Below are 22,834 nucleotides of genomic sequence, written 5' to 3'. Positions count from 1 at the left end.
AGTAAAACATACCAATTACGAAGGAGAACCTGTACTCCAAACTCTCAACTAGAAGAAGATCCTACCAAAATAAACAATCTCATGCACCATTGATCAAGACACATTGTACTCACAGACTGACATGTTGAATTGAAATACTTCGGTACAACGATTTAAGGATAAAAGGAAGATTCTATTTAACTGGTCAAAAAAAGATTCACAAGGCAGAAAATTTTGAATCAAACCACTCCAAGATTATCTCAGCTATCATCAAATCAGGAAAGTTATTTATATAGTCTCCTTTTCTTTACCATGTAACCGAAGAGATTTAGTTTTTCTTAGATTATTTCAGAGCCTTTACACTTTTTGAGGTGGTTTAAGTTCAAAATCTACTTGTAACAAAATGTTAAGTGTATACAGTGTATTTTTCAGTGCCGTGCCTATGGCTCATGCCTGTGATCCTGGTGATTTGGGATACTGGGAGTGGGAAGATTATGGTTCAAGGCCATCCTGGGCAGAAAGGCTTGAAAAGATTTGTCAGTTTATAGTTGGGTCCAGTGGATGTATCTGTCATCCTAAACTCTGTGGGAAGCTGAGATTGGAAGGACCCAAGTTCTAGGCCAACGTAGGAAGAAAATTTACAAGATTTCCTATCCAGTAGAACTGAATGCTATGGCGCATAACTGCAATCCCAGCCATACTGGGAAGTTCAAAATAGGCTCATGGCAGCTCAATTGTGTCCCTCGTCGGAAACAAGACCCTCTAATAAAGATAGCCAGTGAGCCACAGGGCTGGAGGTATGGCTCAAGAGGTAGAACAAACGTTACCCTCATAAGTACAAGTCCTAAACGCAAACCCTAATTTGTTTTCCCATCCCAAATGATATAGGGCACTCCCTCCCACAGGTTCCGCTCTCCGGTCAGAGAAGGTAGGTCAGAAACCAAGTCAAGGAGGAATTCCCTTATTTTATTTTATCAGATCATTGGACAAAATCCCATTTTGAAATTTTATCCCCCAGCACCTCATAAGGTGACTATATTTAGAGATAATGTTTAAGGGATAGCGGAACAAATAAGGCCTGTGTGAGTGGGCTCCAGCCCAGTATGGCTGGTGTGCTTAGGAGTGATCGGAACACAGATACGCAAAGAGGGACGAAGGGTTGGTGAGGACACATGGGCACGGTGAAGACGGTGTTCTGTGAGCCCTGGAGAGAAACCTCAGAAGAAATCAGATTAGACTGAGGCTTTCCTCTCAGACTTTCAGCCTCCAGAACTTAGGAGAAAATTCCCATCTATTGTTCAAGCCACCCACTCGGCTGTACTTTGTGATGTCAACCCTAGAAAACAAATGTAGCAAGCCTCAGTGGACTCTGAATTACAATACCCTCTTTGCCTCTGTTTATCTCTGAGCCCAAAATAAATCTGAAAATTCCTGCCACATTAATTATAAGGAGAAAGTCAGAACAATGAGTATGCAATAAATACTGGCAATAAATGAAAATAGGGGGGAAAAAATTCCCCAAGGCTGAGGTGTGTTGGCTTGTTACAGGCAGAAAGGATTCTTTTCAAGCTGAGTACCAGTGGTTCCTGCCAGTAATCCTAGCTACTCAGGAGACTTAAGATCTGAGGGTCCCAGTTCAAACACAACCAGGGCAGCAAAGTCTACAAGACACCATCTCCAATTAGCCAAGAGAAAAACTTGACTGAAGGCATAGCTCAAGTGGTAGAGCATTAGGCATGAGCCCAAAAGCTAAGCAAGAACACAAGGCCCTTAGTTCAAGCTTTGGTACAAGCACAATGAGAGTGAGCGAGCGAGAGAGAGAGAGAAAGAGAGAGGCATTCTTTATGCATATCCAGTTCTTTATTTTCTGTTAGAGCTGCCCATGAAAAATACTTCAGATATCCAGATGTCAAGGTACTGACTGCCTACAGACAATGAATGTAGGATTCAGGCTTCCCTTTCCAAGTTATGGGTCTCTCTGATTGTATATAGTGTGTATTTTCAAGGCTTGCGTTGGATATTAGTGCCAACTTTTTTTTTTTTTGGCCAGTCCTGGGCCTTGGACTCAGGGCCTGAGCACTGTCCCTGGCTTCCTTTTGCTCAAGGCTAGCACTCTGCCACTTGAGCCACAGCGCCACTTCTGGCCGTTTTCTGTATATGTGGTGCTGGGGAATCGAACCCAGGGCCTCATGTCTACGAGGCAAGCTCTCTTGCCACTAGGCCATATCCCCAGCCCCTAGTGCCAACTTTTTAAGTATCATTTATCCAGTGGCTGTTACAGGTGAGACTAAAATCGGTAGTGATAGCTATGAAGTGAAACACTTCCCCAAACAGAAGCAAAACTCAAAGACATGGTCTTCAAATTAATTGTTTTGCAAAGCAGAAGGTGAATCAAAATGTTCTGCATGGACTTAGAATGGAAAGGACGGGAGGCTGAGGGTATCTCCACTTTCAGCATGGCAGTTTTCAACCCGAGCTGCACCTTAGACTTTTCCGGCCTGCCAAATCATCCTCAGGCAGTTTGAAAAGTTAAGTAAAACTTACAGCTCCAATGGAGGGCTGCTGGGCTGCTATGAAGTCCACTGAAAACACCGCAAATTCACACTGCCTTTTGGACATGGGAGAGCCAATGTTCAACTTAATTAAAAGGGAAGGATAAAATAGGCAAGCATCAAGGCTGGCGGGTGAATTTGGAAAATGTTGATATGTTTGGAAGTCTCCCTTTGAAATGGTATGATGGGCTTTTCACCTTTTTGTGGTGTTTTTTTTCTCTCCACATTTTCCCATCTAATATTCCTTAATGAAGTTTAAGGGTTTTAAGTTGAAAAATGATGGTTAAAGGTATTTCAAGTCGATTTTCTATAATATTCATACATATTAAATAATTAAGGGTATTTGATTCATCGAAAATGGATTTGTAACCAGTTATAAATTTTATAAGCCATTATAAAACAATCTTCCCTTTATGTATAATCTGCCTTTGTTTAACCAATTTTCCCTCCCTTAATAGTAAAGGGTTTTTGTAAATGTCTTTTTTGGCTCTACAGACTCTGCACAAAGAATAAGGTTATTATAGGAGTTGAGCCAGGGAGATGTATCCAATGGTTTTTTTTAAGTTAAAAATACAATAACTTGACAGTATTGAGGATTAAAGGGAGATGTATCCAATAGTTTTTTTTAAAGTTAAAAATACAATAACTTGACAGTATTGAGGATTAACCTCAGGGCCTTATACTTGCTATACAAGTGTTCTACCTCCTGACTGACTCCTCTGCCATTTTGCTTTTCGCCTGTCTTTCAGATAATATCCTGCCCTTTTGGGCTGTCTTTGGACCATGATCTTTCTATACCCACCTTCTGAGTAGCTGGGATGACAGGCATGTGCCACCATACCTAATCTGTTTTCAAGACAAAGTCTTGCTAACTTTTCACCAGGCTAGCCTTGAACCATAATTCTCCTATATCCACTTCCCAAGCAGAGATTTTTGTTGTTGTTGTTGTTTTGTTTTGTTTTGTTTTTTTGGCCAGTCCTGGGCCGTGAACTCAGGGCCTGAGCACTGTCCCTGGCTTCTTTTTTGCTCAAGGCTAGCACTCTGCCACTTGAGACACAGCGCCACTTCTGGCCATTTTCTGTATATGTGGTGCTGGGGAATTGAACCCAGGGCCTCATGTATACGAGGCAGGCACTCTTGCCACTAGGCCATATCCCCAGCCCCAAGCAGAGATTTTTAAAGAAATACATTTGTGATGTATATTTTCATAGTTGAAGTAAATTGTAGCAAGTGGCATATGTGAGTTATTTATATTTCTGTATCATTTTTCTCAGATAACCCAAGTTGGATATTATAGCTTTCCTTTTGTGAGTCTCTGCAAATTATATTATTGCCATTGCCACGATTCTGTTTCTATTCCCGTGTACTTCAGTTTTTCATCTCCTAAAGTTCTACATGTTCCTACAGGTAAATATGATTATAAAGGAATCTGAGAAAACACTGGTTAATTTAATTTCCCAGGGGTGGATCACCAGTGAATGACAGAATCAAGATTGGCTGTCTCTAAACTCAAATTATATTTGGTACCAGCTGATTGCTTACCAAAGTCATAATGGAAATAAGCAACGTCCCTTTTCCTTTTGAAATAGAAAAGGGGAAGGTTTGTAAAGCCCAGTACTGCTGTGTCAAACAGAAGACATTTTCTGAAAAATTATTTCTGTGGCAGCTCTGGAGATAGCCAGCAGAATACGATCCAGGGGAACAGAGACCCATCCTATCATACTCCCTTGTGTTAGAACAAGTAGGTGCTGATTAAATATTTGTGTAATAAATAAATGCTAGAAAGCTTTGAGCATAAAATCCATCAAAACCTAGTGGCAATTGCAGTGGTCATTTATGTAAAGTGTTCTCAAAGTGGCAAAGGTAGGGCTGGGGATATAGCCTAGTGGCAAGAGTGCCTGCCTCGGATACACGAGGCCCTAGGTTCGATTCCCCAGCACCACATATACAGAAAATGGCCAGAAGCGGTGCTGTGGCTCAAGTGGCAGAGTGCTAGCCTTGAGCGGGAAGAAGCCAGGGACAGTGCTCAGGCCCTGAGTCCAAGGCCCAGGACTGGCCAAAAAAAAAAAAAAAAAAAAAAAAGTGGCAAAGGTAGAGCTGGGTGCTGGTGGCTCACACCTGTAATCCTATCTACTCAGGAAGCTGAAAGCTGAGGATCAAGGTTTGAAGCCAGCCGAGGCAGAAAAGTCCATGAGACTCTTATCTCCAGTTAATCAGGAAGAAAAGCTGGAATTAGATGTCAAGTATTAGAATGTCATCCTTGAGCAAAAAAAATCCAAGAGAGAGTGAGGGACCCTGAGTTGAATCCCCAATATTGGCACACAAAAAAGCGGTAGAATCATAAAATGCTTTTTTCCTGTCATTCAGAAAAGAATAAATCACCTGCGCTCTCTGAGGGAGATTGCTTGACCAATAGATTGCAACAAGAATTTGCAAGTGTTTAGCAAAGGTATATTAGTGAATATTTGTATAGAAGACTCCAGCTAGATTGCTTGCTTTTTCTCCTTCCTTCCTTCCTTCCTTCTTTCCTTCCTTCTTTCCTTCCTTCCTTCCTTCCTTCCTTCCTTCCTTCCTTCCTTCCTTCCTTCCTTCCTTCCTTCCTCCCTCCCTCCCTCCCTCCCTCCCTCCCTCCCTTCCGTCCTTCCTTCCTTCCTTCCTTCCTTCCTTCCTTCCTTCCTTCCTTCCTTCCTCCCGCCCTCCCCTCCCTCCTCCCTTCCTTCCTTCCTGTTTTTCTTTCTCTCTCTTCTTTTGTTTCTTTTCTTTTCCTTTCTACTTTCCTCCTTCACTCCCTCCTTTCTTTCTCTTTCTTTCACTCTCTTTTCCCCCTTTCTCTTTCTTCTTTCTTTCCTTTTTTTTTTTTTGAAAAAGATGAAGAATTTCAATTCCTTAAGTTTCATTGACTTAATCAAGAAAGCCTCATGTCTGTCTGGGTTTTTAGGTGCCACAGATCTACCCCAGCTAGTTCAGCAAAAGGAAGTTGATTTGAGGTTAATATATAGTTCAAGGGCTCTCTGAAAGTGCCAGAGGCTCTGGCTTGGATGTTGTCAGGCCAGAAATAATGCAGCCAAAGGCAACAGAGCCAAAAGAAGTTTCTAATCACACCGAATATGACTGATTTCACAGGAATTCTTCCACTGAAATGACCCACTGCTCAGCACCTGCAATGCAAAGAATCAAACCCTGGGAATGCTATATTGTTCCTGCAAATCAGAAGCTGCTACCTCCTTTCTTGTCTGATAGACATTCTCTCTAAATCTGGCCCCAGCTGTGTGCTTTTCACTTGTTTCATTGAAATATGTCTGCCTGCTAGGAAGTAGGTCACACAGAAAGTCCGGCTGCAAGAGTCTGGGAAATGTCTGTCTGGTTGTCCAGACTCTTGTTCTAACACAGAATTAGTTCTCTCATCTTTGGGAGCCACCAGAATTTTGTTCCCGGTGGGGCTGGCTAATTGATGGGTGAATAGGAAAGAAAGTTAGAAGTAAAGGTTAGTCTATGCTGACAGCTCTGTAGAAATTAGCAGAGCAGAGAGCTCTTATGGGGGCGATTAACTGGGCTGTGGGTGTCTGTGCCTCAAGGGGCTGAGAATCAGCACATGATGGAATGAGAAGATGGTGAGGTTAAACAGATCTTCTGTGGGGAGCCCTGGGCCCATAGCCATCCCTACCTGTGCGAATGCAGCAGTCTGGAGCAGCTAGCTATTGGCCACACACAGGTGGACAAAAGACATAGCCAGGCTGGATCTGAGGTTAGGGTTTATGTGAGAGGCTCCAATGAACTCCCGCTGGGGACTCCAGATGTGACACCTCAATTCTTATCTTGGAGCACTCTAGAATTTTGAATTATTGTTCACAAGGCAGCCGTTGTTTTCTGCTTTTTGTAAATGTAATGCACAAGGAAGAGTGGCTGTGGGGCTACTGGTTCTGATAAGCATCAGAACATTCACTGGCCTTTGTGTTTGTCTGGCCGAAGGGCATTCTGGGACAAGCAGAGGTGAGCATGAAGACAGGTGTCTGTGTTGTACATGGTTGAGGGGGCAAATGGTAACCCCGTGTACTCATTCACAGTCTACTGCTAGCACATGCTGTTAAACTTCTTGCACAGGAAAGCCTCCATTCGTTCTATTTCTTTCAAGTTATTTTTGAAAGTTTGTCATCACTTTTGGGCAGCTGCATAGCCTCCTCATAGGTTTGATGGTTCCATCCTTCTCAGTCAAATGGAAAATGGGTGTCAGCAAAGGGACAGTCCCAGTCTTTTGAATTCTTTCTCTACTACCACACTCCTTCTACAACACTTCTTTAACAAATAAAAGAAGTTCCCCAATATTTCTTTTATTTCTTGGTCTCTGATTCCCCCCTGAGGATGAGCCGGGCCTTGTGGTGGAATTGTAATTCACATCAGAATGAGCGGGGTTGTTGTCTGTAAACTTGAGTTGACAAGGGACACCTCATGGCATAATTGCTAAGGCGAAGGACTGGTGTTGGATAAATGTGTAGCACTTTCAGAATTTCTTGAGCATCTCTTCAGACAAGAAGAGAATGATGAGGATGACAGCAGTAGTAACTACAGTTAGTTGTTACTGAGGTTGTGTTTATGGTTTAGTACATTTCTCACACATGGTATCACTGAATTTCTCAGGACTTTAAGATATTTATCACCATCCTCAATTTTACAGGTGAGGAAAGTGGGGCTTTAGAAGAGTTAGACTTGTGGCTTAAAGTTTTACACCTAATAAACACAGGGCCCAGGACTTATTTACAAGGCAATTGGTTTCTGAATCTCCTACCTTACACATCACTCCTTCCCCTGTATCTATTCAATACAGGTATCAAATTTCTTGGTATAGATATCAAGATAATGAATTTCAGACCTCTCTGAAAGCTTTAGTGGGACAGCCTGGTTAGGAGTCATCTTCCCTGGACCCCAGCAAACTCCCAGACTCTTAAGAGCTAGCTACACAGACCATGATCTCTTAGGCACATACCACTTTTTACTTGTAGGTCTCTATTATTTATGCTTTCTTATTCTGTAAAGCCTACATTGTTCAGGCAGCACATTTAGTTAGTACTATACGGTAGAGTTAGCATGAAGGATAAACTAACAGTCTTGGTGGGCTTAGTCACAGAAGCAGAGGGGTATGTGTGGATGTAGCATGAAAAGTGAGAAATGCCCTAGAGGAGCACAGAGTCTTTTGGCATCGTTCCTAATTCACCCACTTATTTATAAAATCCATTAAATGTCGACACTGGTGCACACAATATTTTAAGTACTACCAATATGAGACATCATAATGTCCTTCCTGGTTAGCTCAGAGTTCTGGTGATTGTGGGTCGACAGTGATGATAAGGGCAATTAATAGTCATTAAAAGAATGAATGCATGTTAGAAAAAATGGCAGTATAAACTAAACTGAATCAAGAGCTAGAGTGACACAGTGTGTTAGGGAGAGTAACCAGCAAATACCTCTCTGAGAAGGCAAATGGTCTTGAAGACAAAGAAGAAGGTAGCCAGGTTTGTGTTATGAGTGAAGCTGGGTAATGTTCAAAGGCCCTGAGGCAAAAAAATAAGTTTTTAATTTCCTCTCAAGAACTAGAAAACAGAGATCAGAGGTAAGACAGATGACTTGAATCAAGAGGGGTTGACTCTAAGGACATATCCATGAGGCTAAGCGGTTTCTCTCCCTACGTGTGAGAACTATACCACACAGCCCTGCATCCATGAGAGACAATCAGCCAGGTACTCACCTGAATGAATGGTGGTGTATGTAGCTATATTTGTCATGCTCTGGCACACTAGGGTACATTGTTCGTGCACCATGTTCGTTTTAACAGTCAAAAGAAAATCACTGTGAAAAACCCAGGAAGCACTGGAAGGGGCCACTGGTGGTGGGTCATGCCCATCTTTTGTAAGGAACTATTGGTCCTAGTTTCCAGGGCAGATGTGAGAACTAGAAACAGTAAATACTGGAGGGTTTGCTTTATATTGCCTGTCTGCTTTCCATTTATCTGGGTAAATTCCACACTCAGAAGCTCATTAGTTGTGCACACAGACAACAGCTATACAATAATTAGTATTAGGGAAGACAGAATAATAGAGCAATATTCACACTAATTGCCATCTGGCCTGAGCAACCTGATTTCTTACACCCCTGCAGCTTTTGCTTTTCTTCCTCCTAGCTTTGGAATTGAGGGTTTCTTCTGGTCTCCTGTAACTATTGCCATTTATTATGCCTCCTTAAACTAGTTTCTATTTGTTGGATATTTATGATATGATAGACATGATGCTAAGCTCTTAGTGTACCTTGTCATCCAAAATCCTCACTTGGATTCACCTTTGCCGTCTAGGATGCTGAGGTTACAACTTCTCCAAGGCTACCAGCCACCGAATGACCAAATACAAACTTCAAGACAGGATGGTCAATTTCCAGAATATTTTTCTGGTATCCCAGTGTTTCCCATACTGTGTGCTCTCTAAAAAGAGTTAAGGATTTGTTTTTCTATTTCACGGATGAAATGTAACTAGTCTTGCATGCCTAGGTGGAGTCATTTATGATGGAATCCTATCAGGTAACTCCTGCTCGACGTTTATCTCCACACACTAATTTTGTGAACGCTAGATGAGCTTTAGGCCTGCATTTCTCAATCGGGAGTCTTTTCAAAGGGGCTGCATTCACTGAGGTGAGAAAGAGCAGTACAGAGCGCCCCGTGGCCCCCAATTGCCTCTTCCATGCTGTGAGAGTCGGAGACTCCCCTGGACCTCAGGTCCTGCTGTCCTGGGAACCAGTGCTGTGGATGGGGGCCCCTGCCATGTCCCCAAGATGCCATTCAGCACTGCCTCGAGGAGCCCACAGGGAAATCAGAACAGGCCACCTGGCACTCAGGGCACAGAGGCAGTGGAGAGAAACACACAAAAGACTTTTTCTAGAAGAGTAAACAATCCCCACACATGAGCTTATCAAAAATCAAATGGCAGGAAGCAGGTACGTTTTCTTTTCCCCTGATATTCTGTGGTTCAGGCACCTAAGGGGGACGGTGTGGGGGTGGTGGGGGAGGTGGCGAGGGACAAAGCCCAGAGATGTTTACTATAGGTTAAGGCCTTCACAGCACTCTCTCTTGCAGGGCTTTCAAAATTATTTTCACTCTCCAGAAAACAGAAAAACATTCTTCACAGATCTCCACCCGGACACACAAGAGTAATCAATTCAGCTGCTGTGAAGGTTCCTGTCAAAAATACATAAAGCATGCAGGGAGGCGCGCGTTGGTCGGGTCTAGGCTTTGTTCCTGCTGGAGATGTAGCAGCAGCCGCTCTCTTGTCTCTCCCATCCGGATGGGTGATAGGGAAAGCGGAGCACGTTTTGGGGTGGAATCTGCCCGCATGGGGCGGTGACCTGCCAGCATACAGTCTTTAGAGTGGTCCACAAAAGGGAAGGGGCAAGGGTTTATGCCAAGGAAAGAAAATCCAAGCATTAATCTGTCACCTATGACTGTGTGTGCACAAGTGCGCATGTGTGTTAGTATAAGAAGCCGTGTAGCTAACATATAAGGATGATGTGGAATGTATTCTGAGCGAATGTCCAGACCAGGCAATGACCTCAGCATACTCATGTTTTGCCTACTCCTGATTCTACTGTAGAAAGAGAGTGCATTCTAAAGAGATGAAGAAACTTGCAGGAATCTCACTGGCTTGCTCTAAAGAGGAAACAGACAAACAGGGAGAAAAAGAAGCTGAGGAGTTATAAAGAAAAAGTCATAGGATTCCAGTATGTTAACTTGACTTTATATTATTTTGTATGTTGCATTGTTCCTATTACTATTTTTATGATCTACTGCTATCACCTAACACTAGTATTATTTATTACTATTATTTACTGGCCTCCATTGCAGTTGCTTTAGATAATAACTGACATCTTTAGGGGCTTTAATTTCGCTCTATTGGCTTATAGAATAATTTCTTATGCCTTCACTAAACCTGTATATTCATGTCCATGTAATTCACTAGCATGCTCAGAGCTGACCTGTCCCCTGTGACAAGATGTAGCCATGAGATGAGCCAATGCCCAAAGAGTAAAGAGAGCAGATGGAGGCTACCGAAACTCTGCGCATGTTCAGTAGCGACTGGAGATGCCTAGTTCCCATACATTTAGTAGAGATGGGCAGAGCTGCCTATATTTCTACTCACATAAACTTGATGGAAGGCAAATGTGGAGGGTGGGTCGTTGAGCATGCGCGGATGGTATTGTCATGGAAATGGAGAGTTAGTGAGGCGAAAGGAAGGTGGGCAGTGAAGGAAAGGGCAGGTATGAAGACAGGGGCAGTGTAGCATGTGGTGAGTAGCGTGGAGCCATCCTGCGCATACACGTATGTGAGTAAGGATGCTGCACATTGCCCGTAATGCGTTCAGAATTACGTGCACGGAACAAGTGGCATTCCCCAATAAGAAAACAAGCAGAAGCAACAGGTATGTGACTGAGCAATTTCAGTGGATCGCACATTTCGTGTAATTTTAAAAAGATTATTTTCTTGATTTTTAAAGAGATGTTTTTGGTAGGTATTGTCCCACATTGTGTGTCTCTATATGTATATGTATATACGTATGTGTGTGTATGTACATTTTATGTAGACACCTGTATACTTGTGTATGTAGGAACATGTATTTTGACTCTAGTTTAGAAGGAAACATTTGGAAACGTGATGAGGTGCCCAGGTTCTAAGTGGACCGCTGGGTTGTGCATCTGTATTCAGAATCTCACAAGCTTTTTATCAGTGCTGAAGCAGAGCGGAGGCAGGGCAAAGGATTAGATGTTTCTAGGTGGAAAGGTGGCTAAGTCTTCCACAAGAAAGTGAGGTACTTTAAATAGGTTCCAAGCGTGGTGCAGAGTGAGTTCCTGTGAGTCACTGAACCAGCCTTCCACAGGTGAACTTGTGGTCTCAGAAAGGTGACCCTAACACCCTTGTCCACGGACTTCTGTGGCCTCTGAATAGGCAGTGTCCATTTCTGAGTGTGTTCTCAAGAAATGAACTTGTGCCTCTCAGAAGGAGCAAATCTCTTATTCTCTAGTCAATACTTCCTCTGCTTTACTGGCCCAAAGCCACTTAACACTAGAGGCCTGACTCCCTTAAAATCAGACATCCCTCAATCACTTTATTGCCTTAGTTTTCCTGTCAGTTTTCTGTAGGCACAGCACACAGGATCTGGGCAAGATCTTTTGCTAAGGAAATGAGAGAGAAAGAGACAGAGGCAGAGTGAGTTTGTTCCAGAATTTCTCAACTCTTCTAGTGTTTGCAAGAGCATACCTCTTCAAAGTGTTCAAAATAAAATTTTAAATTGATGTCATCCTCAAGACCAACCTCTAAGTACATTTCTCCCAGATTTTCTCAGTGTAGAAACTGGGGCTAGATGTTTATTTGTGCCAACTTAGATGACAATCCTATTCATAAAGGAATGTGAATAAATGGAAAATAGATGACACAGGCTGTTCGAAGATTTGCTTTCTGAGAGCCAGCTTACTGTGCTAGGATTTCACATACATTGCTGATAAGAATTGAGATTAGAACTTCCTTCCAATAAATAAAATTGCCAGTTCCTATCTAGAGCTTTAAACATGTTCTACTCTTTGATCCAGTAAATCTTCTTTTAACAATCTACACTGAGGCAAAATTTAAACGTAAATTTTTTTGCAAGCGAAAAAAATATCATTACATCATTGCTTATAGTAACAAAATTTGAGAGCAATTCAAATAATCTACAAAGGGAAGATTACAAAAATATGGAATAGAATGACAAACGGACACCATGCAGTCATATTTCAAAGTAAATGTAATGGCATAAAAAACAGATGCAGTTAAACTTGCATCATAAAGTTCTATTATCAATTGTCAATATATTTCTAATTAACGTCATAGGAAGAAAATATAAATACAACCTACTATTTAACATGTGGCTATATTCGGAAATTGTGGGAAATGTCTGTCCATTTATGTGTATATTTTTGGTTATAGATGTAAGACTATGTATAGTATAATTAAAACCAGATACTAGTATATTTAAAACAAATGAAATAATTTCAGAGAAATTCTCTCTTTTTTTCTCACTCCATGTTGTAAGTAAACTTTTTTTCTCTCTAGAAATCCATTTTCTTTTATGTTATGTGCATCTGTAATGCAGTAGCGCATTGCCATCAAGGAAACACCCAGCTTTAAAATCATGAAAGAGCAGCACATAAATGTATGTACAATTTTAAAAGACATGTGTAGACTAGTCTTGGAAACTTTACTTGTAATATCAACTCTTTGAAGACAGAATCTTGTTTGGTTCACCATTATATCCAAATAGCTAGGTATGAGTGTCTGGTACACACTGAAAGTGAAGTGCTTATTTGCTCAATGAGTAAATGAATGTTTTGGGGACAGGCATGGTAAGATGGGATCTCAAAGGTCATAGTATCTCCTTAAACGTTCAATGCTCTTCTGAGGAGGGCTTAGGTTTACTGCTACTGGTTTATATGAAACAAATATAGAATGAGCGATTTCTCCCCACGTTGTGGGCTGGTCAGTGGCAGCCATGGGTCAGAACTAATTCTTTAAGTTGGACTTGCGTATCAGACACACCCACGAGACAAAACCATGATGTGAAGAAGTCTGAGTCCTTATAGTAAATTTTTGTTAGGGAAGTCTCACAAGTTTGTTGACCCTTTCAAGTGTTTCTTAAATAACCTGCTTCTATTCAAACAGTACAAAGCAGTACAAAGGCTGTGTGTATTTGTGTGTGTGTGTGTGTGTGTGTGTGTGCAAAAGCGTGTCATTCCTGAAGTTTGAACTGAAGGCTTTGGCACTGTCTCTGAGAGTACTTTGCTTAAAACTAGTGCTCTAGCCCTTGAGCCACACCTCCACTTTCAACTTTGGGGTAGTTAATTAGAAATAGGAGTTTCACAGACTTTCCTGCCCATGCTGGCTTTGAACTACGATCATCAGATCTCAGTGTCCTGAGTAGCTAGGATCACAGGCCCTGGCAGTACAAGGATCTTGTACAATACCATCCTCTGCCATGCCTGTATCCCAAGGATTAGGAGAGCCCACATAGTTAATCCACAGCAAAAGTGTTGTTTGATTTGGGTGCAATCAAGTCCTCAAAGGCAGCATGAGAGGAAGGAAACAAGTCATCCTCAGCCAGGTGTCCTTTGCTCTTCCATTGTGACACTAGGTCATTTTCCACTTGCTTTCCTGTCTGCTTCACAGAATCAGCCCAGGCAGGGCTTAGTGACCTGTAGCCTGGGGAGTTCCTTAATGCGTGTCATGTGACTGGGCTGCGCTTTGTTCAGCATGGAATAAGGCACCTGCTGTTTCACATCCGGGTTGGGATCCTGCTGGCTCTTAATACTTTGCCCAGTAGCCATGACAGAACTCCGTTATAAAGCACTTGTCTTTACCAAGTGCTCCAGGCCAATTCCTGATCCTTAGGCGCACAGCAAACATTTATCTCACTGTCACCTTGAAAGGCTACTAAAATGGGAAACTCATTTCATCTACAGAATTAATCCAGGCCTCTGTTCCAAACATAAGGAAAAAATGTTAAAGAATCTGTACATAAAACAAAACCAGACAACAACAACAACAAACACACACACACACACACACACACACACACACACACACACACACACACACAGACTCCTGACTATGCCTGTAATCTCAGCTACTTAGGAGGCAGAGGAAGGAGGATCATGAATTTAAGGCCAGCCTGAGCAAAGGTAGTAATGACTTACTGCTAACCAAAAATACAAAACTGGAGACATGGATCAAATAATAAGCACTTGTCTAGCATGCATGGTGTCATCAAACCAATCTTCAGTATTGCAAAACAAAATAAAGCACCAAAACAAAACCATGTGTTTGTGATGCATATGTATGTGTTTTCCTCAAAAATGTATGTCTTGGGGGCTGGGGATATAGCCTAGTGGCAAGAGTGCCTGCCTCGGTATACCCGAGGCCCTAGGATCGATTCCCCAGCACCACATATACAGAAAACGGCCAGAAGCGGCGCTGTGGCTCAAGTGGCAGAGTGCTAGCCTTGAGCGGGAAGAAGCCAGGGACAGTGCTCAGGCCCTGAGTCCAAGGCCCAGGACTGGCCAAAAAAAAAAAAAAAAAAAAAAAAAAAAATGTATGTCTTGAAAGCTAAAGTATAAGAAATATCAGATTGAGTGTATAGCCTTGGCTTTCTTTGAAACATGCTATTTTCCCATATACTAATAACTCAGTGCTCTTTCTTTCCCATCCAAAGTTTCATCTATCCAATATGTATGCAACAAAAATTTCATAAGCGCTTTCATATATCACTCACTAAAGATACAGATGCAAGAGACAGAAAGGCTCTTTCTCCTCATTAAGGAGAACGTACACATTAATTAGAGACATGATTAACAGTTCAAGTCTGATTCTAGAAAAGCAGTGAGTCACAATGGAGCATCTCTGTATGCTACTTGTTTAGTCAGAGAGTTGTGCGAAGGTTTATTCTGAGGAAGTAGCATTTGGCTAAGGTTTTAAGGACAAGTAGGTGTTAGATAAGCAAAAATTAGATAGGAGAAAAGACATTCAGATAGAAAGGAGACCAAGCAAAGAAAATTCAAGAAGCTTAAGTGAAGAAGATAGGCAAGACATGTTTTTTGTCATCCAGCACATTTATTCCACCAAACATTCATATGTCCACAGCACTGTGCTATGGGCTGAGATTTAACAGGAGCAGAGACTGACCTCTCACAGTTTTAGTAGCAATTGCAATACTAGACCAAAGTACACAATACACATGCATGGAGACATCATAATGAAAACCCTTACTGTGCTAGTTGAAAACTTTAAAATACAAGGATTTGACAAAAAATAGAAGGGAAATAGTTATTTTGTAAGGGAAGTAAAGAGAAAAGTTTCTAACTTAAATCATGAGGTTAGAATACTAGAAGTGGTGTTGCAGTTGGAATCTGAGGGAGGGAAGGAGAAAAGCAGTAGTCGAAGTGTCGTTGGATGCAGGTGAAGGTTTGTGAAGTTTCCCTCTAAAAGCAGGGATTCTTCACTTAGAGTCCTGGACTTCCATCACAGAATAACAATTTCTGGAGGAGTCACAATGGCAAGAAAACTTGGCAGGGCTTTGTTAAGTAACCAAGCAAGTAGGTATGCAAACAGGCACTCAGAAAAGCAGAGATACACTCTTAACACTGTGGGTGTTTTAAAGGAGAGACAGAGAGACACGGGGCTCCTTGTCTATTGGAATAAGTTATATGGTAAAGGCAGTGGGGTCTGACTTTAAATTTATGAAAAGATAGGTGTTTTATCTTTTCTCTAATTACTCCTGATGCTACACTTTCTGGATTTCTGGATGTTTTGAGCGCATCTTCCAGGTAAGAATATATCCTGCAATACAACAGATGCTTATCCTTGAGATACGGAAGGCATCCTGTTGGCTATATTTTGGGTAGGAGGTTGCTTACGTCTTTCAGGAAGGCATACATCCTGCCAGACAAATGTTAATTCTGGGGGTGAGAAATGCATCTCTCAGGAAGGAATGCATCCTGTTGTCTCTCTTTTAAGCAAAGATGGTGCTTCTGTGTTTCTGTAGCAATGTTTCTGAGTTGCCTTCACCAGGCCTCATTTCTCTCAGCTTATCCTGCCTCATTTTCCCCTGAGTAAATTTGGTCTCATAATCTTAAGGGAAGTAGATGAATTACTATCTCCCATATTTGCTGTAAGCTCACCAGGTCTCATTTATTTTCCCTATTCTATCCTTCCTCGTGTTTTCCCCTGAAATGACTCTGTTCCTTTAATATTAAGGGAAGTGGATGGATGAATATCTCTTGCATTTATTTACTGTAAGCTTAAGTTTTTGAATGCCTGGCAGTTGTTTACTATGCCTCACTTTCCCTAGTCTACCCTCCCTCAGAAGCATGGGTTAGTTAGAGGATGAATGAGTGGATTTGAAAACCAAAACCTCGAGAATAAAACAGAAGGGGCAAGGGAAATAGAAGGAACTCACAGCCACAAAGGTTGGGATTAACTGTGAGGTGTTTTCTTTGTGTCTCTTTCTTTATCTGCTACATGAAAGAATTGAACTAAGTTCTTTCTAGGCCATAGATTTTATTACACTGTTTTTTATTTTTTTTTATTTATTTAATTTTTTAATTTTTTAATTTTTTAAGTTTTTATTATAAAACTGATGTACATAGAGGTTACAGTTTCATACGTTAGGCATTGGATACATTTCTTGTTATTACACTGTTTTAATTCAAAAGATAGATTAGGTTAAAACCTTAGTAAGTTCTAACGTTAGTAAGTTCTGAGGCCACAAGCCCTGACAAAGTTCCCTTTGTTTGTTACTGAAATGTTCATTAAAATCAGGAGAAAAAAATGTGATCTTCATCAGAAGTAACACTACTGACACTATATTTTATTCTATTTGTAAAAATGCAACAACTTAGTTATGGGAGAAATCAAGCTGATCTCATTATAAATACAAGGACTTATATCTTTGCATTCTATCTTTAATTTTTTTTCCTGAAGAGTTCTAATTTTTCACTTTCTACGGAACAGAGTAGACCTCAGATCTGTAGTGTGTTTGTGAAGTGCTAATTGTATCAGAAGCATAAGTTGATTACAATTATGCAAATGCAATGGGCAAGCGTATACTATCCTGGCATTTGACAAGTTGTTCATTAATGAAGAAGAAAGAGTCTTGAGCTCAGATAACAGGAAGTAGGTGTGTTCTCATTCTTATCAAGGAAAATTTGAGATTCCCATTTTCAACATGTTCATGGAGATGGAAAACCTATAATCGCTCCATAGCATAGCATACAGTATTCAAAATAATTTCAAGTTTTATGAAATGAATATATGCAAAACATCTGAATACTCTGGCACCCATTTGGACCTAGGTAGGCAATAGAGACAGGATAGAACAAACATGAAAATATCACCACAATAGCTACTGTACTTGGGAGCTGAGGAGATTAAAAGTCACTGAGAGTGCCACAGGAAGGCATAGGGGAAAATTGAGATAAGAGAAATGGGAGTTATATTCAAATTGATATTCTAGATTGTTCCCTGAGGATGCACGCCATCCTTATATATAGCTGTCACTTGAAATGTTAGGCAAAGACTAGGGATTGCTGAATGTCTTAATACTGATGGTGTCAATTGACCTTACATTTGAGTTTGGAAATTCTGCCATTGCCTTTAATGGGACGAATAAGGTTTTAAAAACTGCTGACCCATTTGCACATGGTGCATCTTTAAAGCCTACATAAAGGAAGCTGGGACAGATGAACAGAAATACTATGTTGCTTACTGTGAAATGGACTTTGGAGCCTGCCTGAATAGGCGGTGAGAATATAAATACAGATATGGAAGATCCTAGCTTTACTTCAGTTTCAGATTGGAAATGTCCAATATTCTTGGTCAGTGTTGTATTAAATCTCTCACCATTGCTCATGGGGTAATGACAAATACTCCATGAATGATACCATAATCTCTGATAATCTCTTGTCTTTTTCTGTCGTGCACCACAATCAGTGCATTGTGTAGTCCATCTGTCTTGGAGACTGAGATTCGCAAACATTTTAATTATGCAGATAAATGGTCTGTTCTAGGTCTAGGATCACATCAATGATAACTGGGCATCTTTATCAAGTGTGCACTGTTTTACTATGTTCTGTTTTTCATAGATTTTATACAGCTAACTTAATCTGGATATTAATGCTATGGTTGCTATCCTATGCTGTGGTACTGTTTAGATGCTCATTTAAAAGTGATTAATCTGAGAACCAGGGCTGTGGCTCAAGTGGTAGAGTGCAAGCATGAGGCACTAAATTCAACCTTTAGGGCTGGGACAGGTGGGGGGCCGGGAGAGGAAAAAAGAAATTAAGTAATCTGAGACACAGGAGCATTGATTAACTTCTCTGGAGTCTCATGTTAAGTTACTGATGATGTGAGGATGTGAACTCTGGGAGTCAGCCTCCAGAGCCTGCGCTAACCAGCAAGATTCTACCATTTCCGTGTACCTGTGTACCAAATGGGAAATGCAGCTTGGGAAAGATTAGAAATATCCTTTTGTCTCCTAACCTTTGGAGACAAAATAGATTTTTCTACCACATTCTACTTGTAGGGAAATAAAGAAGGCAAGATGGTTGAGTGGGTAAAGATGGAGTGTTTGACGTAAATCCTCATGATGTTGAGTTTAACTTACACTGGTACCATCCATTTGCTTCACCTAGGACTGGGAGTCACCTTGGGTGACGTTTCAGACGACTGTATGCAGTTCATAGCTGGTCCTTCCTATGTTTATAGCTTGCTGGATAGATAAGCAGATGGGAGATCCAGAATAGAATTGTTTTGGAATTATTTGCTCAAAAAAAAAAAAAGAAATGTTAATAATGAAGGGACTGTGAAAAATGATGGAGCTAAGCAAAGTTACTGAAGCTTTCCTTTGAGCAAAGAACTGGTCAATATTCTCACTCTGTCTGCTGTCTTTGTTTTCTAAGCACAACTCCAACCCCAAGATTTTGCCTATTGAAAAGAGGCAACCAATATGACAAGAGGCATTTGTATATAACACAGGGAGGAAGTCTAGACGGCCCTTGCCTACTTTGGAAAGCACATTCCAGGCCAAACACACACACACACACACGCACACACGCACGCACGCACGCGCACACGCACACGCACACACACACACACACACACACACACACACACACACACACCCCATATCACATTCCTCTCAACTTACCCAGAACACTACCAAGAGCAGTGCATAGGTCTCCATTTTATGTTTTAATTCCTGGCCCATGATAAGGAAAGTGGCTTTCTCTCTCTGTTGCTTAGCAGCTTGATGTTTATTTTTTTCCTTTTTCTCTTTTCTAACCACAGCAGAATCTAAGAAGAAGAAAAAGGAAGGCAAGAAACAGGAGAAGATGATGGATTGAGAAGCCACCTTCAGTGGAACATGGAACAAAATCTGTTAACCATTGCATTTATACCTACTGTAGGCTTTTTATTCGAAACTATCTCTAGCTTAAGTACACAATAGGTAAAAACAAAGAGGAAAGAAAACTTTGTTGTAGTGTTTTTAAAATGTATACTATAGTAGCACTAGGGGCTTATTCTAAGGGATGGTAATACTATTTAGAAAGTTTACTTCTAGTACATGATACATGATAGACAATGAGGTAAGTTTTTGAAGCTATATGGTATTTCACATTTACCTTTTTTTTTTTTACATTTTTTTCTTTTGACAGCCATTTAAATGTTATGACCATGTAAACTACTTCTCTTTAGAACTTTTTCCCACCTAGACTTTATTTTTCCCCACTTGAGAAAAAAAAATAGGCTCAACACAGCAGCAATAAAATGTAATCATTCTTTTTGAGAATAATATTTGTGTTTTCTGCCAATGGATTTTTTTAAAGTTAGTCAGCAAAATGAGGGAGGATGGAGAAGCAGAGCAATGACCTAGTACAACGTCGACTTCATTGTTTTCTTTTTTCAAGCAAAACATTAAAATGGGAAATTATTTCACTTTGGCAGAAACATTTGCTCTCTTGATGAATTTTTTTTCCATCTGAGGAAAAAAGTGCTAGGGAAATAAATCAATGTTATGCTGAATAAAAGGTGCTTTGTGTGCAATAATTGGATGTTGTAACTCTTCTTTTGTTACCTACACAGTGAGAATTTATAACACAACTAGTTAAATCATCCTTGATCACAATGTTACATAACTTTTTTTTATGAGGGAGTAGAGTACTTTGCAGAGGATGAGTATTGTTAATTCAAAATGCCACGTTTGAAATGCCTCAAAGACAGAAACAAAAAGACAAACCCACAAAATTTTAAGGATAGGATACTACAGTGGAAAATTCCACCCCTGACCTCATGTTATGGATCACAGTTAAAATGTGGATGTACTAAAAAGAACTTTGTGTAGAATTACTGTTGGAGTAAAAGAGTTATAGGAAGTATAAATGAAATACCTGTTTAGAGCTGGGGCCATACCTTCAAGGATGGGCGGATCATTCATTATGAATATGCAAACATCCTAATTTTTTTTTTTTTTGAAATCTAGAGCACTTCTCCTCCCAAACATTCTAGGTAAAGGATATTCAATTGGTGTTGGTACTTAGTACCACTGTAATTAAACAAAAAATCCCAAGTAGCCATGGGTTTGATGGGACAAAACAATGCTCTTCTTTTATTGAATGTATTTAGCCAAGTACCATACAAATCAGGATCACCTTCACAAAATACAAAAAGATGTAGTTTGTACTTACTTTCTTGAACCCAGAATTCCCATTCCATTAGATAGTGTAAGTGATAAAGCCTTTTTGAATAACTGCCTCATCTGCTGGGCAGTAAGCACAGATAGTAAGGAGTCTATGCTTCTGTTATTCAGAGAAATAAGATCTCAGAATATTGGCCGAGATTATCTTTGAAGTACTGCTCTTGACTTACTCTCCTCTGATTCTAAGGTGCTAACCAGTAAGTCCAAGTTCAAAACTGATTGTATGCACAGATGTTGAGACAGCTACAAAATAGATAATTACCTAATGGTTTGATGAGGTAGGTACCCAAAGGGTTTTGGCAAGTAAAGTACTTTGGCCATTAAATCTAAGACTCAACCCAGGGTAGAAATGCTGGGGAGTGCATCTCTCCCACAAAGCAGAATATAATAAAAGAAGAAGAAACATGCAGACAACCTATGGACTGGCATTTAATAAAATTAGAGTTCCTGGTAAAGTGCAAATGGCAGACACATGAATGTGGCCCTTTTATAAGCTGACCTGAATGGGGGAATGGATTCGTGGAGATGGATGGAAAAGATGAAAGGGAAATTTGTGTCTTAAACGCGATGTTGACAGCAAAGTTCCAAAACATTGGAATGATGGAAGAGTCCGCAGCAAATTTTATAAGACTCCTGGCTAATGTAGCTACTCCATCATCCTTTAGCCAGAAACAGCAGCCCATGAATCAGTAATGAGTTAAGGTGAACTAGAACAAAAGCTCCTCGGGGGAAAAACAGTCCTGTAAATAACCATGCATTCCCTTTTATGTTAGAAGCCTGGCAGAAAGCCACCAAGCCTACAGCTTTCTGTTGGGTCCACTATGATTCTTAGCAAACCCTATAAAAACTCCATAATTCTCTCTTAAAATAAGGTTGGAATGCAAATCTCCCTTGCACGAGGTGTGAAATGCAACTTTCCCTAAGTTTTGAGAAGTGGTTTAACCCAGTCTCACAGCTTTGGACATCTTGTTAAATAACACAGAAGCACTGAAACATAAATATAGTTTTAAAGAGGAGAAAACAGCTCCTCAAATCACTGGTCCTCACAAAAAAGAAACAAGCAGCAACAGAAAACCAGACTGCATTTTATAGATTGAGGAGACGCTTGTTCCTGCATTCTCTGAGTTTTCTGACTACTGCTCTCAAGTTCATTAAGCCATGAGTATGAGAAGAGAAATGTAAAGAAGTGATCTGTACTTTTTTCAAACACTTAGAGCAAGGGCAAGCTTTCATCCACTAATTGGGAATGTGCAAAGGAGCCTGGTCAAAACCTTGATCAAAACATCTGGTGACTACTAATGTCCTTGCTAAGATCCAGTGTGTCCAGTTTGTATGGATGCCTTTATACTCCCATGCGTGAAGAAGAAGTTAGATAAAGACTCTGTAACCCCGTAAACTCCTGGAATATATACATCTCTAGAATATATATGCCTCCCTCACATCTGTTACTATTGTTAGAGTGGACTTTTACTCAACTGGGTGGGCAGAAATAGCATGCTTGCTAAAACTGAAGTGATTTCATTTAAGTCTTAAGAAAGGGCAGGTTCTAGCCCTTTCTCTATTTCCAGGACAGATACTTCATTAGGAATACAAGATGTGTTTTCCCTATACTATTTAACTCTTGGCTCCATAATTCTGAAAATCCTGAATAGCATTTTTAAAATAAAGAACACAGGTTCCTAGACATTCGAAAATACTGAATGAGGGAACAAGAAGGAAAATTTTTATTCCTGGAAATCATATGAAGCTCGACCTTTTCTATCTTAAAAAAGAGAATATTTTAAGTAGTTCCTCAATATAAAAAAATGATTGCTTCAGCGAATGCTAGTAATAGGATTCTAATGGAGGAAAATAAGAGGCTTTCCTTTTGTTTATGCTGCAAATTATAAGGTAAATCGGCACTCTTGGGTAGAGAATAAAAAGCATTCTATCCACTTTTAAAAAGCTACAGTTTTAGAATACATTTTTATGAGAAGAAATGAACACAGTATA

General features: G+C 40.5%; 1 protein-coding gene across 1 annotated transcript in view; it reads left to right on the top strand.

Moving 5' to 3' along the window:
- The window catches only part of Ptn (pleiotrophin), an 88,654-nt gene extending 68,461 nt beyond the window's left edge, over positions 1-20,193 (top strand). Inside the window, exon 5 of the mRNA XM_048337952.1 lies at positions 19,435-20,193. Coding sequence (XP_048193909.1) covers positions 19,435-19,490 — 56 coding nt within the window. The 3' untranslated portion in view covers positions 19,491-20,193. The remainder of the gene's footprint in view (positions 1-19,434) is intronic.
- The last annotated feature ends 2,641 nt before the right edge of the window (positions 20,194-22,834 follow it).

The sequence above is a fragment of the Perognathus longimembris genome, chromosome 2, assembly GCF_023159225.1.
Source record: "Perognathus longimembris pacificus isolate PPM17 chromosome 2, ASM2315922v1, whole genome shotgun sequence".
NCBI classification, from domain to species: Eukaryota; Metazoa; Chordata; class Mammalia; order Rodentia; family Heteromyidae; genus Perognathus; species Perognathus longimembris.
Note: the sequence above shows the minus strand (reverse complement) of the source record. Positions and strands in the feature narration are given on the sequence as shown.